This window comes from Haliaeetus albicilla, chromosome 12, assembly GCF_947461875.1.
Source record: "Haliaeetus albicilla chromosome 12, bHalAlb1.1, whole genome shotgun sequence".
In the NCBI taxonomy this organism is placed as follows: domain Eukaryota; kingdom Metazoa; phylum Chordata; class Aves; order Accipitriformes; family Accipitridae; genus Haliaeetus; species Haliaeetus albicilla.
In genome coordinates, this window is record NC_091494.1 from 11,451,914 (window position 1) to 11,471,977 (window position 20,064).

The 20,064-nt window shown below is 41.6% G+C and overlaps 1 protein-coding gene across 10 annotated transcripts in view; it reads right to left on the reverse strand.

Annotated features, from left to right (window-relative positions):
- Nucleotides 1-20,064, reverse strand: part of TJP1 (tight junction protein 1) — a 200,470-nt gene that overhangs the window by 56,360 nt on the left and 124,046 nt on the right. Inside the window, exon 1 of one of the 10 annotated variants that reach the window (XM_069798071.1) lies at nt 18,562-19,041. The exons of the other annotated variants lie outside the window; for them this stretch is intronic. Coding sequence (XP_069654172.1) covers nt 18,562-18,594 — 33 coding nt within the window. The 5' untranslated portion in view covers nt 18,595-19,041. Of the gene's footprint in view, nt 1-18,561; nt 19,042-20,064 lie in introns of those variants that run through there. 10 annotated transcript variants of the gene reach the window in all.

The following is a 20,064-nucleotide window of genomic DNA, read 5'->3' on the forward strand; positions in this document are numbered from 1 at the left end:
AGATATTTGAAAGATGTGGATGTTTCTTTTCAGAAAGCATAAGAAGATTGATTGTTACTAAAGTAAGACTTACAAACATGTTTTATGGAAAACACGCACATATTTTTCTACCTTCCAGTTTATTATCCCTTCCCTTTTTCTAAGTGATCTGCTTCCTTCTGTTCAGGAGCCATGGCCACTAACAAGCACTAGAGAAAATAACAGCAGCTCCAGAAGAATCAGCAAGCGAGGAAGAACCAGCAAGACACATCCACACTTTTCTTTCCTTTTCCTTAAAAGGACATGCAGCAGCAACAGGGACACCCCTGCCACCCAAACCAAGCCAGAAACATCTTTTTCCTCCCATCATAACTCCTCACCTTCTTAAAAAGCATCAATGAAACCAACTCCACTGGGGAGCCAAGACTGGACAAGGCAATAAAAGCAGGCCTAAGATACCACCCAGCACCAACAGCCACCCTGATTACAATCCTCCTCTTTGATTTCCCACTGGCAGTAATCCCACCATTGCCTTTCACTATACCAGTGGTTCACAACTTTCTCCAATTTGCAGACCTCTTAAGAAAAGTTGGATGCAATTCACCATATATTAAACTTAAGTTAAGAGCAGCAAGCCTTTTTTAAAACAGCGTGTTCTGGGTTTTTGGGTTTTGGATTTTCTCTTTTTTAGACTGCAGCCCTACTCCCACTCCAAATAACTATGAATTCCCATAAATCCCAGGCTGAGGAATTACCACAGTCATGTCTCACTCACTGACTCAAAAGAAAACACCCAGTCTCTTTCCCTTCCCTTCCAAAGCCAGGGGAGAAGAGACATTGGCTACCATCACCAGAACAAAATCACAGAGTAATTACGGGACAAGAGGCTTTGCATAGGCTTCAAATTAAACTCTGTAGGTATTCAGATTTACATAACCATCATGCCTTTTCCCATCCCACTCTACAGACATACAGCTAGGATTTTTTTCCTTCCTGTTTGCACATCAAAGCAGGGGAAGGGACAAGGGAATTAACATGCTCAAGAGCATTAATTGTTGACCAGAACTTCCTAGCAGCATGTTGCCTTTATGCATACAAAGCAAAACTGCGAACTTCAAAATCTATAAAATGCCCTCTTCTCACAATGAGCCATTTGGTAGACTTTCAATTATTCGGACCATTTTAAGTGAACTAAACCTGAATTTTATGTAAAACTTGGCATGCAAATTTAGGAAGCTTTTTAAGTAAGGAATTACCAAAAGTTACAATCTTTCAGATCAAATAGCTTTAAGGCCTTCCTTCTCCAGTTTAAACTTCACCTTTTACTTCCCCAATTGAGCATTTAAGGTGATAAAAAAGCCAAAGTATACCTAAAAGCACAGTTCCAAAGGAAAAAAGCCACACCCACAAAGCCAGAGGTTAACCTTAAAAACGGTCACAAAGCTACTTCTGTATTTACATCAGCAATCAAAAATAAACTCATTTAAGTGGAACAAAATGCCTCACCAGCAGCTTTAACCACGACACTAACCTCTCTTCCCACAATTTCAAATATATCAAGGATACAGGATTATACTCTTGACGAAAACTGCATCATGTCCATTCATCACTACTCTGGAATGCACATTCCCGAACAGCAAAGAAAACTATGCAGGCAGAAATTATCAGGGCCATTTTAAAATATGCATTGTGCTTCTACCAGAACTGCATCTTCTAACTACCTGGAACCATATTTAAAACCGGAGCTTTTGCAAGGGCAAACTTCTCCCTTTTTGAAAGTTGTTCCAATTGTACTTTAAGTTAAAAACTGAAAGCATCAAAACTATTACCTGACACTTCAGTTTGCAAACTGAAAATTCACTCAAGCTTACACAACATTTACCTCCCCCCTTTATTACTCCAGCACTCCTTGCGGTACAGAAGATAGCTTCATTGAACTTCTACATTCCGAATATAATATATTCTAAGAAAATAACAAAAGGTTACAGACCAGGGGAAATAACTAGTGTAGAAGTTTAAGTCTTTCCCCATCTGTTACCTTGTTTTAGAATGTGAAGCTTAAAGAGACAAGTTAAGGCTTTAATTGACAAAGGAGAACACATTCACTTGAAGAGTGCCGAAGTTCAAAAAGAAGCAGGGAAGAAAGCTAACAGACATCCCACTTAACCTTGTTTTTCCCCTCTGCGTAAGTTTGTTCGCATTGCTGCATATTAGCTCCAATCCGTTCCACAAGAAAAAAGTAATCAACAGCAGAAGTGCTTCCACACTCTTGCCCTACTTGAGCCAGCCCCTTGACTCTAGAGAGGGAAGGTGTACATCAACACATAACGTCACTTCATTTCACAGCTAAACTTAAGTTCTTCCAAGAGCAGAACTTCACACCAGTTTTGGTTTTTGTACCACACTCTTGCTTGCCCTTGGATGTTCCTCACCACCAGCAGCCCAAACATCAGGTGTGTTACTGATATCTGCAAGTCAAAGACCCAGAAGGTCCTTTTTGCAACAACACATGGTCTTTTCTGGGCCTTGGATAAATCAGCAACGTAGTCTTAGGATTGCTGCATGACTTTTTTTTTTTTTAAAGAGCTTTTTAAGCTTTTACAAGGCAATACAGAAAAAATGTACTTAAAAGCTCTTTTCCCATTCCACCTCTGCTTTACATCTTGCAGCTACGCAGCAAACTAAGGACATATTTTAGCTACCCAATCCTGACAAACACATCATAAATTGAACACATTAAGGTTCCATGAGCACGCACCTACCATCTCATGATATCGGTGCCATTTTTCCTTGACAGTCCACTGTCAGCTTAGGAGTCAGTGCTCCCAAGCCATACTTACTCTCAAAAGATCAAAGACAACACATGCATTACCATATCAATAGTGCAGATTATTGATGCATATACTTAATATACAATGGCACTGCAACACTTCACACAACTGCCAAGTTTCTGCAGGGTTTAACTTCTTCCTCCAAACTGGAGCGAAGGCTGCTGCAAAGCATTAGGTACAGCACAGCTTAATATCATTATTTCAAATAATCAAAAGTCCTGCATACCTACATAGTACACGTCATTGCATCAGTACAATTAAACACAAATGTTAGTATTATTTTGAAATAATTTTCAAAAGCAGTATTTTAGATCTACTTATGTTTTCTTTATTTTTGGGATACAATACAACCACATTTTCAAGATTGTTTTTTTCCTACTGCTACTAGAGCTGGGTACATGTTTTTTCCAAGATGAAATCTGAGCTTCTCATGTAAGCAAGTGATAAGCATCAAAACACACACAATCGCAGTATCTGAAGTTTGCACTTGGAAGTCTGCCTAGACAAGGCTGATAGAATGGTACCGCTGACTGAATTACAAAGCATTTTTGCTTTTTAGTGGTCTCACTTTGCATTTGTTCCATAACACATTTAAGGGCCTCTTCCCCCCCCTCCCCCCAAATTAGTCAACTCCAGCACAAGTTAAAAGAACGTTTAGCATAAGCCATTTATATCAGTTCAAGAAAAAGCATCCAACATGACCGAAGTAGTGCTCATAATTAAATGAGCTTCAGTTACTTTCAAAGACTTGTTTTCAAAATTGGGAAGAGGAAGAACAAGGTCTGCATGCCCCCAAAAACCAGGAAAAAAAACAGCACTCACCAGAAAAAAAAATAAAATTACTGAGGTATTAAAGAAAGCTACAAATACAACCCAGTAAACATGGGCAGCAGTTTGACACCCATCAAGAATGTCTGACAAGGAAAATCTAGACATACCAGCACTGTAAGTTACACTGAAAGCTTTCTGTTGGCAGGTTGAACAGCAAGAGAATGTCATCGCATTTTTAGGAGAATTGTCATTAAACTACTGGCAGTCTCCCTATCTGTACAGGCCTGAAGAACTACCTTCATTCTCAGCCTATGAAGCTATCAGCTTAAGTACCTAATACAGAGACACATCACAGAAATTATTTTCTATAGCAGTTAGTTTGATACCTTTTATAAACACAAAAACAAGAAGAGTTAATTATGTTCAAGTACATTATTCTGATTTTGCAGAGATAAGACTCATGAAGTGAAGAATCCCAAACTAATCACTGCATAAAGACATGTCCTTAAAGTAATAGTGGACATCATGGCTTCGACTCAACTTTGAAATCGGCATCAACTATGCAATAACTAACACAAGCAGAGACACTACACCCTTAGAAGACAAGACTTATGAGAAGCTGTTCATTCTCCCTAGGTAATCATCATTTCATAAAGAATAATCCTTGATTGCTAGCCAAGCTATGGTGAAGATGATGACAAGCACGTAGAGTATTTCAGAAGAGGAACTCTGAAAACAAGGACTAAAAATAAAAGTCTATACATAACTACTCAGACATGCTACCCATCAAACCCACCTCTTAGCAAGTATTTCCCATCTGTGCTTAATGGGCAGATGTCTTTTTCATTTACTCAGCACATTTTTTGAAATGAAAAAGCATGAATGACATTCTAGCTGTTTATCCAACCAGCTGGAGAAGAAACTGGATAAGCTCTTGGTTAACAGCTGAAATGCCTGTATAATTTTGGCCTATGACCTGTTTATCCTAGGTTACAGCTACAGTTCATTCAACTGTTGCCCTAAAAAGCTATCAAGTTACATGTCTGCAAGAACTAGATGCTGGGGATGGTGGGGGGAGAAGGAAGCAACTGAATCACCTACAAACCTGCAAAATCAGCTAGCCTTTTTTTTTTTTTTTTTTTTGAAAGGAACATCTTTCCTAAATGAGTAAAAAACCTCAAGAGTTTAGCTTCAGTACACCAGACAAATCTGTTTGATGAGTCAGTTCAATGGAAACCACTACCAGAAGGCCATGGTTTGCAGAGAAACCATTTAATCCAGAGTATTCTTTGGAAAAAATCCTGAAGACTAAATAGGTGAGGATAAAAAACAGTGAAAAAGTTGGTCAGAAAGATGAGAAACGAAACAGTACTTCCAGCAAAGACAGTTATAGTTCAGTCTTTTTTCAATAAAACCAGAATTGAACAGCAAAAGAAAACTTACTGTAAAAAAGAGTGCTGTCAAAGCTTGACTGATTTAATATTTGTACCTTCATAGTCATGCAAGTTCTAATAATTTATAAGAGAAAATTAAGTGCAGTGACACCATCTACTAAATTTGTACTTCTTATATCAATGTATTGATTTAGTTGCATCTTTTTCCACTAATTTTTGTAGGTTCACCTTCAGAAGCCATTCCTTTTGAAATTTAATCCTCTAAAAGATACTGTAATGTTATCAACAGGTATAGTAATGCATCTTTTTTGCCTCACTGCGCCATTTAAGTTGATCCAGATTAACAAATGTTGAACTGAGCCGTGGAAAATATTTTTCCTCTATGGAAGTGAAGCTGCAACTACAAAAAGATAATTTGAATATATACAAAGAACAAACTTCCTTGCCCTACCAATCACTACAAAGAGCACAGACTTTTTTTACCCAGAAGAGCAGGAAAATACTCACTATGGAATTACACTGTTCAGTCAGTCTCCTGCCATAAATTCATTACTCATTCCATTCTCTTCACTGCATTGCTATAGCAGGAAAAAATATATTGCATCCTTTTACAACTTCAAATTTATATTTTAGTGCACTGTCACTGTATACTATTTAGCTATAGCTACACAGCAAAAAGCAATTTTAAATACACCAGCCACTTATCCCTGAATAGGCACTACTGCTTCAAGAGATTTTAGGCACAGGCTGTGAGTATTTTGCCATTACTGGAAATGCAGTAAACACAGGTGAATACCTGTAGTCATACTCCCCCCAAACAAGGAGACAACAATGCCATGCTGCACAGCAGAAGCTCAGTCTTAGAATTATAGGGAACTTCATACATGATATACATACACAGTATCAATCAAATGATACTACTTTGTTTTCTACCTCTCAGCAGAATAGAACAGAGATGCTTAATTTTTGATCCAAACACACTGAACTCAAACAGGCTTAGAATCTGAGGTACAAGTAATCAACACATTCCCTGGAGTCAAAGGTTAAATTGTGAATTGGTGAACTTTGCCCTTCATAGGCAATGAGCTATTATACTTCTTATTGCACAGGCTTACTTGGATTAGACGTCCACTTCCCACAAACATCCAGTGCCTTATTTTCAGTGAGAATATGGATTCTCTGTTAAGTGTCTTTGGAAAGCAAAACACAGTTTATCCTTGTAACATTCTAGTCAGGCTACTGGAATTAAAGATTTTATGCTTTTGGACTTACTTTTCCTCTTCCTATGACCCTTGCAAGTCAGGCACTACCTGATCTAACAACTATTAATAAAATTAAAGAGATTAAAAAAGTCAAGTCAGTTTAATTTTTATTAATGTTCTAGTCCTGCTTCTACTGAAGAAGGTACTGGCATTATAGTTCCCATGTATGATGCCCATTAAGCATCACATACTCAAAAGAAACATTTACTTACCAGCTTCTTCCTACTCTTTGCAACCAATTCAGGAAAAATCATTAGATCTCCAACTTCTATACGACATATGCTACATTTCAGGAAACTACTGTCCACTGTATTGGTCATCATCAATAAAAGACCATTGTTTCTTAATCCCTTCTCTCCCCTGCTTTGCCCAGCCACGCACACCCTTTCTCCCCCCCTAATCCACCCACTCTTTAAAGCCACCACGTCAACTTTTCAAGGCTGCTTATTTGCAACAGCTCTGAATAAACCACACAAACCAAATCTCTCGCACACTATTTCTGAAGTGAAAATTAACACAAATACAATTTAAATGGAGACAGGTCAACAATTGGGCCCAGATAAGAACTGTGTGTGTAGTCAGCAGGGGAGAAGTGTTGTTATAGAAAATGGGGGCTAAAAGCATGGAATGAGAGCCAGCTTTGTTCACAGTCAGTAGCCTAAGTGCCTATCAGTCAGCAAAAGCATTTTTAAAACAGCTGCATCAAAGCTTTCTGCAAGTTAGTCAGCATGTGACAGGCCAGCACATTACAACAGTGCCACAGCAATCTCTGCATAATAGGAGTGCTCAGAGTGACCCGAAAGGTCAGTGTTTTCAAGCATTCCAGTAATCTGTAAATTGCCTTGGCTTATCGCTTGGAAGCAACATAATTACATTGCTTGAAGAGCTAGGACAGTAAAGACAGATTTTAGGTATTATGTTTTGGTCAGCCACATACTAACCTCCACACTGTAAGTATATCCAGGAAATATGGACTAATGTACAAATAAAAAATAAAGGAACATTAAAACATGGAAAAATTTGCTTTTCTGATAGAGGGCAAACTATTTACTAAGTTTTGTAACACTATCTACAGTATTTTATCAAGTATAAATATCTTTGAGGGGTTTTTTATTTCTCTAACAAGAGTTCCAAAATGTTGTTTTCTATAAAACTAGTTTTTAAATACATAAGTTTTTAAATACAGAAAGACTGAAACTACTGAGCAAATCAAAAGATCCTGTTGTGGAAGCTAAAAGGTAGAGCAAGCAAAATCTAGTTTCATACTAAGCATCCAGTTCCATTTGAAAAACAGTACTTTCTATAAGAGATAAGAGAAATTATTACTGCCAGCTATAAACATCCCAAGCAGTTTACTTAGAGCAAAGCAAGGCCAGTCATTGACTTTATTCCAAGAATTTTCTAGAAATAGAAAAGAAAAATTGGATCCCTCAGTCTATCTACCTCACAAGATTAAAAAAATTAGTATTTAGTTGCCAACAGCCTCATCAGGATCGTAGCAAGATTCAAACTATTTCAACTCATTATTTGATTCATGTGCTTCTCTCCTGTCATAGACCACAGCATATAGCACAGCAACCTCATCACAAGGCTCATGGAACAGGTATCTGTATTTGCAGCTCACTACATAGTTTACTTCACCCTGTCCTGTGTAAGCCCTTTTGCTGCACAGAAGACGACTGTCTGCTTACTCTACAAATCTATTTCTACTACTTCACTCTAGGTGACTTCAAGCATTCTTCATTCACACAGAAGGGAATAAAACAAAGGACAAATACAAAACTGTAAAAATTCTCCATTTTAATTCAACCGTAGAGAAGAAGGGAAAAAGCCCATAAACTTCTCCGACTGCTTGCTTTTGTTTAAAGTGTTTTTATTATCAGTAACCAAAGGCATGTTTGATTTTTATTTTTTTTAAGGGACATAGTCAATGTAATCAGAAGTTCAGGCTAGCAAAATGCATGCTGCAGAAATATCACATTCAAGTTTAAAGGCACACCCCACCTGTTTGCATTTTAAACTAAGATGCTAGCACACTTTGAAGTACAGAACATAAATCTCACATTGTTGTCAACCAAACTAAGTTTACAGGCAAAAAGATAGTCCTAGCATTACAAATAATCCAACTGACTTAAAAGATATCGTCACAATGCTGGAAGGGGGAAAAAAAAAAAGCGCAACACCACTGGTCATTCTGAAGGAGCAATGATCTTGGCAACTCTCAATCATTGGCTTCTTACTATTGTTTACACATCTTCCCAAAATAAAGAGGCATTTACCAATTGCAGATAAACCAACAAGTAAGAAAACCTTTTAAGTTAGCATTGGTTTATTTCAAATGAATCATCTCTGACTTTATACACCCTCAAAGGCAAAGAGTTATTCAAAACTAAAAATCCAAACATACGCTTAATGTGTATTTCAACTTCCAACCCCCAAATTCCTCTTAACAGGCAGGACAGGCAGCTATGAAATCAGACAAAAATTATGAAATTTCATTTGCAACAACGCCATGTATTGATTACATAATCTTGTATTTCAGATAGAAAACGTAATGGGAAAAAAACCACTTGAAAAAGGACAGAATGGGTTCCTGGGAATAAATAGTGCACCAGCAGAGAAACTGCACTAACAGAGACATATTTCTGGGATCACTGACTCCCCTCTCCCAAGAGGAACTGCAGTTTGTGATTGGCTAGACAGCCACCTCCTAACTTTTATTTTCTTGGGCTGGGAACAGGGGGAACCGACATGAATTTTCAACCCTATCTGCAGCTCTTCTCAGCGTGCAACAGCCCCCACCTCAGCTCCTCCCCAATATCAGGAGGGCAGAATCCCCAAGACATTTGAGGAAGCTGACAAATATGGACAAAGAAAAATCATATTCTTAACATTAAAACTACTGCCAGTGTTCACAGACCATTTGGGGGGTGGGAGTGGTTGCACCTTTAGACTGCTGGGGTGGTATTCCCTCTCAGGTGGAAAAGCATACTGTGAAAGTACGTAATTCTCAACTACCCCCCTTCCTTAAATAGACTGTTTTAGCTGGAGAAGAGGAGAACTTTCCATAAGCCAGAACACGCAGTACAAGAATGGGTAAGCAGTAGGTGCATTTCAGCACGTTTTCTTCACAGCTTCTCATTATTTCTCATCTAAGTTTGCATTCTTACAGGTTTTGAAATATATCCAGATTGCTATGGAAGGTCTAATTATCTAGAATTCTGTATAGAATTCTAGAGTCCTTCAAACTGTCCTTTATTTGCTTTAGCATTTAAAAGAGCTTTTGTAATTTTCTTTTCCTCTCCCCACTGCCTTCAGCTCTCTTACGGAAAGCGGGAATAAGCAAATGAGCTCACGTGACAGCTACAAGAAACAATAATCCTGCAACTTGAGCAAAACATCTACATTTTTATATTATGGCTCTTTCAGAGGTTCGGTCTGATACTATTTTTATTTTTTTTTAATGGTTATCTTTAAAAACAACGATACAGTTAGTCTTGATGAGACTATTCTGTGAGTAAGGCTTAGTCATACAACACAAGGTTTCACAATAATTATTTGGACACCTCAGCTTTTGTGCTAAGGTTTTTGTTTCTTTGCTGGGGAGGGCAGAGGCAAGAAAAAAAGAGGAAGAATAGGTAGTTGACTCAGGATGAAAAATTGTCTGCTTGCCTTTAGCTCCCTCTTTCCTTTTGTTCTCTTCTCCCTCAAATACCACCTAGTATTTTCCTCCTTGTTTTCTTTCTGCAGTTCTTTTCCTCCCATCATAGCTTTCACTTTTGGCTTAGCCAACAGAAGCTTGCACAAAAATCCAGGAAAGGTAGGTAAATACAATTACAACACAACCAAAGACAGATCTTTGGCCTCCCCCTGGTGAAAGTTCATTTGAGAAAGCAGATGCCAACCTTTCATTCAGAAGATGATGGAATTCAAACAACTCAAAGTACTGCACAGACCTAGCTATTCCAGCTTCTCCCTCTTAATTCTTAAAAGACAATACTCTCTTGCAGTAGCCTGGAACATGTCTGCTATTTATTAATTTCTGAATCCTCCTTGCTTGTAAAGACCAACTTCATCTGATGCACTCTTGGCAACTTGGCAGGAGAACACACTGATGCAGACATTTTCAGTTTCAGAGATGTCTAAGAAACACTGAGTGGCAAAGACAATATTCTGCCAAGGCGCATAATATCAGAAGAACAGGAGGTGTGGGGCAACAACGCACCCAACAACAACTTTGCAGTGATACAGTGCCTCTGCCATTGACATTTCATGGTCCACTTACCACCTTACAGATAAGCGATAGTTATTTTTCAGCCTAACCGGTACTACTGCACCTAAGAAATGTAAAATACAGGGGTCAGCAGCTGCAAGATGAATATAATAGACTAAATAATCAGAGTTGCATACTGACAGGGTATTCAAACAGTTTTACTGATAGATCCCCTAACTTGGAACTCAGCAGTTTCCTGGACAGCTCTAAGGAGCATTTACCATCTAACTACCAATAATAAACTACAAAAAACTACGTGAGTAAGATTGGAAAAAATAAGCTGGCATACTACAGAGTGCTTCCACACCATTCTACCCGATTCAGATGAAACATGCTCTTGGTTCAAGCCATTAACACACTTTTTATAAACCTGTAGACCTTTCTTGTATTCCCTAGCTAAAGGCTCCCTGTTTTAGGAGCATTAATCCAGTCTACACTATCCATAGGGGGCAAAACCCAAACAAAATGCAAGTCCATTTAGTTCTCTCATATGAGATTACCCTCCAGGAATTTCCATTCCTACACAGCTGGGTTATTGACAGAGGACTTTATCCTGCATGCGATGGCAAATCACCTTCCACAACTTAATTTCAATTTTGAAGGAAACACAAGTTCTTTTGTCAGAAAGCCATGCCTTCAAGATCTTAATACCCACTGGAAATACTATTTTAGGGAGTCCAGATTTACAGGAAAAACCCGTACCTTTTCTACATAACACTATGCTGGAAAACTACTTCACGTGGAGGCATTTATGGGCAAAGGAGTATTTTTCCAAATAACACGTAGGAACAATGCTAGGTCACATGAGATATTTAAACAAGCATCCTGTGCTGAGACGGTTAACATGATCTGGCCTTCACCCAGATTTAACTGTGGGGAAGCCAGTCATCTAAAATGAACATGAATTACAGATTTATTATGAGTCTTGGAATTTGTTCAGATAAACAATACTTGGCGTGTTTAGCCCCAGGTACTATCCTGATCCTGTATTAGTTACAACTGACTAATTATTTGATAACGCATTGTCAAGTAGTGCCTTTTAAAGTTACTTTTCCTAGACTTTTACAGTTACGGTAATTCCAATTGTTACTTTCTACTAGAAACAACAAATCTTCAGATGGCATAATTTAAGCCCATTATATTTTCAATGAAGCTGAAAGCAACTGTGTAAATACTTCCCTCTCGCCTTTTTTATTTATTAAAACTTGTAAATTTGGGGGGTTTTTTAAATCATTTTATAGCAATGTGTGCCAGGTCAGTCCTTTCGCAAACTCATGTCACCACTGCTCACAATTTAAGTAATACAAAAACTGACATCATTGTTCAAATTTCACAATCTGTCCTGTTTCATTACGCTACTGCTTCTAGTTATAATTTAATGTTATTATTTCCTTTTAATTAACTCTATTTAAAAAAATTGAGCAGTGTCTCTTCAGCCACAAGTTACTTGTTCATAATTTTTGTATTATCCAACTTCATAATTAATATAACCAAGTCATTAATGCTGTAGCAATAGCGACACTGTTGTAGCAGTTGTGGTCTAAAGAAAGATAATCAACAAGATTTGTAGGAAAAGGCAACGGTTGTTCTTCCAGCCACACCAACTCTTCTTAAAGAGCTAGGTCCAAAAGCTTGACCATATGCTCTGAAATGTATTAACAAGTCTAAAAGACACTATCTCTTTCTCTATGTATCTTGCTTATTCCATGTCCCATCTGGACACATCATAAGAAACAGTCACCAGCCTAGAGTGTAAATAGTTTAAACAGGGCCATTTAATATTTACAAGAAAAATTTAAAGCTGGACACATAAATGGGGGCCATCTGTCAAAACGATTGCTGACCCAATGGGGTAGAGGGGTAGACATTGTTACTGGACCCCATTCAAACTGGGTAAGAAACAGCCTATACAATCCCAAAGGAGCATGAGTTGAAAACTAATTATTGCCTGGTTTAGGAGGGGTGGGGGGAATATTTTGTAATGAAGTTTCTAAGAAAGAACTCAAATGTAAAAAGCAGTAGTGAGGAAGACAGAAGACAGCTCTTCAGTGCAGTACTTACTGGGAAAAGGCTTGGAACTACAAATCAAAGAAACTGCCTACTTTTGCTCAATTTCTATTTTTAGCATATCAGTACTTTGCATATGTGGGGGTGGGGAGACTAAAACAGTATCAAAGCAGTACCAAGTTCTGTTATTGCTTCCTCTGCTATGAAAAACTAACAAAACACCTTATGATGAGTTATGCAGGCCAAAAAGCGTCATAGTCCGCTTGCCCACATCTCATAAGAACATGAACTTCTCCAGCTCAACATTCCCTACGGCTATCGTCTTACTGAATTTAGGCTGCCCTCCCCCACCACAAAAGGGTAGAACATCTGTTTATAATGGATTAGGAAACAAGAATCCTATTAGAGATTACCAAACACCCTTGAGAAAATAAATACTATTTTAACATAAAGCCAATATTTAAATTTTGAGCACCTACAATATATTTGATTTTTCCAAGTGTCTAAGTAAATCCTGATGTGCAAAGGCAGGAAACAACTCTAAAGAGCTACTGAAGATTCTACAGAGTTAGGAACAGCAAATGTGAGCAAAGTGTCCAGTCCTGCACACACTAGGGCAGTTCTCCAACCCTGCAGTAGCCCATCCACATAGCTCAACCAGTCCACAGGGCTTGTGGCTTAAGGAATTATCTAAGGATATACCACAGCAGGAAAATCCCATGGATAACCAAGCAGATACCATTGTCCCTGGACCTGTGGCCTCAGCTGCGCTTGTTACTCTGCAGGGTCCAAGGGACCCACGCTGGACCTTACAGCATTCAGATGAACGTGTTCCTCCGTCTTCTCGGATCCTTCACTGAAGCACATCACAGCCCCTCAAAACAAGGGCAACCCTACTATTTATGAGGTTAGAGCACATATTTAAATAATCTGTCCCTAAAATAGCATAACTGTAAGACAAGACAATGTTTTCGTTTCAGGACTTTTTGGAGTCAGCATAAATACACTGCACAGAATCATGGAATTCATTTTAAGACTTCCCTACGGCTGTTTGCTTAATCAGTACATTCAGTGAAGAAGTCATTAGCAATGTATTTGCCTGAGAAAACACTGAGCATAGTTTCATATTAATTTTTGTTGCATTTATACTATGATAACCAGGAAAAATTGGGGGGATATAAATGACCAATGTCTTCCTTAACCAGAGGGTAGTTTGCTGTACAGATTACGCAACTTCAGACATCCTATAAACTTAACAACAAGCATTTGCTTCAAACACTATCCCTTACCTCAAGTAGACACTTATAACTTGACACAGTGTTAATAAAGCAAACATTGGCACTATTAATTTTGACACAGACACAAATACAGCTTTACTCTCCCCATGCTGCAACTGTAATCTGATTTTGATATACATAAGACATCACCTTTCCTCTACTTACAGACGATAGGAGAACAAAACAGAAGAAAGGATCCTATTTCATACTGCAAGCTTGTTGGCATGACCTGCAACAAAATGGGTGAACAGTTGGGTCCTTGGTCAGAACGTCACTGACTTTGATACAAAGTTTTTGGATGAGTGCTTTGACCTGCCACAGACAACTCTTCTGCATAGCATTTCAAGTAACAAAACCAAAGTATTTAGCACAATTCACAGCTTGAATAGTTCACTAGGTACAGGTCTGTTTTCAACTCAGTATCTTATGCTGAGGACTTTTTAATCAAGTATTTTCATGAGTCCTTATACTGTAAAGTTTTGACCACGATAGTACACTTGTACTCTTCACTTCAAGCACCAATTCAAAATACCATGTTTTGATCCTTTTTTTGTTCAGGCAGAAGCCCAATATGTATTCCTCATAGCTTTTAAGTATTAGTACAACATGTACGTTAAAATACCTATGACATCCAATAACCCATTTCTAGATGGTTTCCTTGAAACAAAGATTAGCTAGCTGGTCACTGATAAGGTCTTCCTGATTTTCCACTCTATAAAGGTGGAACCAGCTCCCAGGCACCATCAGATTTCAAGTTCTGTTTACATTACAGTAATCTTTGTGCTGCATGTTGAATGAGAAGCAAACACCAGAATACACTTCATAATGACCTACAGAGTGTGGAGCTCATGGCTATTCTCACATTACAATAAAATTCACACTGAAAAATACACCTGAACTATCATTTGGTAGCTGAAGTTGCCTACAGTCGCAACTGGAACAGCCAAAGAATTTAAGAAAATCCAAATCCAAAATATAAGATACATAGATATTTCTTTTTTGAAAACAAAACATTAAAATAAGTATTTCCTAGGGTCCAAATAAAACTTACAGGACACTATCAAAATTAAATGCAGTCATTTTACAGGATTTTTTTTCCAAGTAGGAGGTAGGTTCTGATGTTAAACCAAATCTTCAGCTTATTTCCACACTCGGTGTTATTTCCCCATATCCATTTTCTATGTACTTATTTCTTCTTTGTTGTTATAGTTGAAGAATCTCACCAGCAACCTGAGAATTGATCTAACGTTACAGCATTCATATAGACTTAAATCGGAAAACCAAAATACTGTTCCAAACTTCGTGCTCTCATAGATTACAGCACATTAAAAAAAAACACTGCAAAAGCTTGCGCATATATCCTCTACAGGAAACAAATACATTGTGTATTTGTCTCAAAGTAGGATTTGGGGTAGAACACTAACCCACATTTATGAAAACTATAGGTCAATCCCTCTAGCACAGGAAACCAAAGAGTCCTTGCAATCAGCAAGTCTTGAACTGTTAATGTGATCAAGTTCTCAATTTCTGATTGAAGTGGTAGATAATACAATACGTGCCTGGAGCTAGGAAGACAGAACAACCAAAATCCAGTTAATTACAGGACTGAGGTGAAAGACTGGGAAATATTCTTTGTGCACGTATTTAAAACTAAAACAAAGTCTCAAGAACTCAGGTTCGGCATTCAAAAAGGCTGCAGGATTCAGGAAGTCCTGTCCCCACATTTACTACTTAAAAGCATTTGTATTTTTTTTTCTTAACCAATGTGGACTATATTTGAAGTCTCAGCTTAAAGGTGGAAAGCTTTACAGCTCATTACCAATACCCTGACACACTCATTCCCACAGCATCGATTAGTATTGTTCAAAAAAACATCAGAAGAGATTAGGCCCCTTACATTTTGTAATCACAGCCACCACTAGATTAGACCACAAGCAACATTTCATTTCTCTCACTGTTTCCTACTGCATACTACCAACAGCTACAGCAAGCATTTAAAACCTTAATAAAAACACACTCTTTTACAGTATAGCAGGGATAAAGTTAAGAAACTGAAACTCAAGGGCAGTGGAAGGTAGCATAAAGAATGTTGATAATAGGGCATAACACAATCAATCACACCAGCCAAGATTCCCACATGTACAAATAAGAACTATTCAGCTAATCAAAAAAATTTTTTTTGTTCTCTTGTGGTCAAGTGTGCCAAGATAAATGTGGACACAGACACAAGGCCCACAAGGCTAAAAGGTACATTAAGTAACAATTAAGAGAAAACCATTCACAGAGGTTTTTTTAAATGTATTACAACCGCAAAAATGAGAAACCAGATACCATGGCCAACAGGGTGATGAAGGAAACAAGATCTGAAACTTGACCACAGAAGTCCTCCAATATTCTAGTATTTCTAAAATATTTATAATCCCCCCACCTACAACTATTAAAACTATATGCACAGTAGCCTAGGAACTAATGGCTGAAGTAGAAGTAACACTACCCATCTATTGAAAGCATTTCTGTTTTGACAAGGAAATTCATATGAACTGTATGCATAAGATTCTAAAGACAATTCTGTGATCAAGATCAAAAAGGTAAGAAATAACTTTGATAAAAGACTATTACGGAATGTAAGAATTTACACTAAAAAAGTTACAGGACTTAGTAATTTTTTTTTTCCTGAGAAAGACATATGCTATTTCAAATAAGTGATTTCTATAAAATCTGAAAGTGTACCAGTGAAGAGTTAATCCCGAGGGAGACTATATTTTGCAACATTCTTAATTTAACATACCTTTCAGTATAATTAATTTCGGTGATATTGTATACATGCTCAAAGGGCCAATTTAATATGACCACGATCTAGAAGAAATTTCAAATAACTCCCATGGTAACATACAACTTCCAATTTTACACCAGTCTGTACCCCAGTCTACAGTCAAAATAGATAATGCTTCAGTATTTAAAAAAAATAAAATGCCTTTTTAAGACAGTGCCTGCACTTGTGGAAGGCAGTATTTTTCCACAGCCTCACAAAATAGCTGTATTTTAGGAGAGTGTTTTGAAATGGAAGTGGAAACCTTGCACTCTGATTTTATACAAGAGAAAATCTGCAAAATTTAAGCTGATGCAATTTCTCACAATTCCTCATGTGGCAGGATTCTAACACAACACTATTCTTTTTGGGAGCAAAGACAACATTTATCCTTCAGGACCTGTTTGTTGTTAATATAAATGCATTTGAACAGGGTGGGGAAAACCTACGCTTTATCTGTCTCTGTAGCTAGGCAATACCACCAGTTTGAAATATCACCCAAAATAAATTACTTCTACAATTGTATGCATTTATTGTTGAAACATGTGCACATATAAGTTAAAATGTAGTAAAAGATCTCTGAAAGCATACTTAGAAAGGGGCATGCAACTCAATAGATGGACAATGGCATTTAAGTTTTTTAAATTGCACTCTGGAAACTCAAGTTGCCTCGAGTATACCCTGAAAGTAAAATTAAGACTTCGGAGTTGATAAAATCACCACAGCTAACAACACCTTACAACTAGTAAGTTTACCAGCAACTCAGTATTTCAAGTACTGCGATAAGGTGTGTATTTTGCTTCAGCCTGCAGAATATCACTTCTGAGTAAGTGCATACCAGCAAGTGACATCAGACCGAAACCACATAGTTTCACTCGCGAGCAAACACCACTAAGCCATGCTACGGCAACACCAGCTAACACACGACGGGAACTTGCCACGCTGATGCCAAGGCAGCTGTGTACTCAGGAGTCACAGCTAAAAATTAGTTGGAAATTTAAATTCGAACTAGTTTCAAAGCAAGCCTTTAATTTTACACGAAGGAAAAATAACCTGTTGAGCGTTCCTAACTCCACCTCTTTCCCTGGGGGACGTTCGGCATTACTCACCGCCGCGGCAGTCCTAGGGGAGGTCAGAGTACACACCCCACAACGTGCACCTGCACCATAAACACCTACGGATCAGGTGGAGGACCGGCACAAGTTTCTGAGGGATTACTGCCGCCCCAAATCTGTTTACCGTACGTCAGCAACAATCATCCCCGACTGATTCAGCAGCTACAGAAAAATCCTGCAGTACTGGACCCTCCCGGTTAAACCTTTCCTAATTGCTACCCGACTCCTCAGCCTGGAACAAAAGGGCACGGCCTGCCCCAGCGCGCAGGCAGCGCCCGCCCAACCGCCTCTGCCCCGCAGCCGGCGAGAGCAAGCTCCGGCCGCCACCGGGGGCTTCTCCCGGGGGGCCGGGCAGGGCCCGGCTCGTGGGAGCGCGCCCGGGGTCGGCGCGGAGGCGGACGCGGACCCGTCCCGCCGCCGCCCGCGGCGCTCCCCGCCCGCCAGCCGGGTGGTGCCGCCGCACGTCCAACAGGTAGGCGGGCGGGCGGGGAGCGCCGCAGCGACCCCGGGCCGGGGCGGAGGGGGGCGGCGGGGTGGGCTGCGGGCCACCTGCGCGCTCGCTCGCTCGGCCGGCAGGCGGGAGGCTCGCCGGGCGCCCAGGGAAGGCGGCTGGGAGGCCCCGGCCCGGCCCGGCCCGCCTCGCCCACCCCCCCTCAGAGGCCGAGCGGCCCCCGCGCTGCCTGCGCGCCCGGGGCGGGCGAGGGAAGCCGCGGGCGCCGGGACGCAGGCTCGCCGGCGCGGCAAGCGGCTGCAAGACGGCGCCGCCGCCGAAACCGCGCCGAGGGGACGGCGGGGATTAGAGCGGGGAGGGAGCAGCGCCGCCGCCCCGGGGCCGAGCCTTACCTTAGTAGAAGCCGCCGCGGCCCTGGCAGACATTTTGTTTCCTTCTCTCCCCCGGAGTCGGGCGAGCGCGTACGCGCCTGCAACTACTCAGGCCGGGGGAGAGAAACTCGCCGCCGCCCGCGCCTCACGCAGCTGCCCGAATAAACATCCCAGGGCGCGGGGGGGAGGAGGAAGAGGAGGGCGGCGGGGAAGGGGCGGGGACGGGGGGGAGGAGGGAGGGAGGAAGAAAGAAAGAGGAAGGGGAGCGGAGGCTCAAGTTTGGTAAAAGTCCGGTCTCCCTCCGGCGGCCAGCGGCGCCTGGCACCCCGCCGCCGGGGGCCGGGACCGGCCGGGACCCGCCGCGCCCGCCCGCGGTGCCGCCGCCGGGGCGTGGAAGGCGGGAGCGGCCCCCCCTGCCCGCCGCCCGTCCCCTCAGCGGCCGCGCCGCGCGCCTCCCCTTCGCCCGGCCGCCGCGTGCCTTTCCCCCCGCGCAGCCACTGACATGTCTGACTGCCGGCACGGCCCATCCCGCCCGCAGGAGGGGGGGGTGGGGGACAAGCCCCGCCCCGCCGCCACCCCCTCCCCAGCGCCGCCGGGCCCGGGCCCCCCGAACGGCGGCGGAGCGGCCGCGGCGGAGCGGCCGCCCCCGGCCCCGCCGCCCTCGCCGCACGGCGCGGGGCCGTCCACGGGCCTCGCCCGCTGCCGGCCTCCCCCGCGCGATGGTCGGGGCGACGGGCACCGGCGGCGGGGGCCGAGCGGCAGCCGGCCCACCGCAGCCTATGGGAGCGCGGGGGCCGGTTTGAAACGCGGGGAGCGGAGCGGAGCGGGCCGGCGCCCGCCAACAGCGCCGAACGGCGCCGGCGCCGCGCGGAGGGGCACCCGCTGATGGGAGGCGGCCGGTGCCCTCGTCCGTCCCTTTGCAGGCGCCGGGGCGGCTCCGCCGGGAACGGCTGAGCAGGGCTTATCTTCCCGCTCTCCTCTGCGCGGGGCCCTGCCGACGCGGCGGGCGGGCGGACGAACGAATTCTCGCAGCCCTGTAACGGACGGCAGAACTGGGATGTCAATCAGCGAGGGCTCGAACCTGCTTTCGTGTTTGTCTATTGTTTGAAGCGGCGGGACATTAGTTTTCAAGTTCCTAATTGTACATTTTGTTCTTGAGATAAAAGCAATAAAGACACAAACGGAAAACAACTCGGGAGATTTGATTTGGTTTAAGGTGGTGACTACATAGCCTTAGCATTTCCTATAGCGCCATGAACTGCTGCCCGTGGCTTTAAAAAATAAACTCTTTCCAGTATTTTAGGCAAAGGGCTTTTAGTGGCTTCTACGAAGTAAGTGTTTATTTCGGCACTAAGAGAAACGCTGCGAACCTTTTCTCTCCTTCCATTTAGAAAAAAAGGCTTTTTAAAGATGTTATCTTACTTTTGGGAGGTGGGTGCCTAACCCGTGCAGGATGAGGCTCGCTCTGAAAATGGAGCTGGAGCTGTGACTGGAGCACGCTCTGGCCTTACCGCGACGGGACGG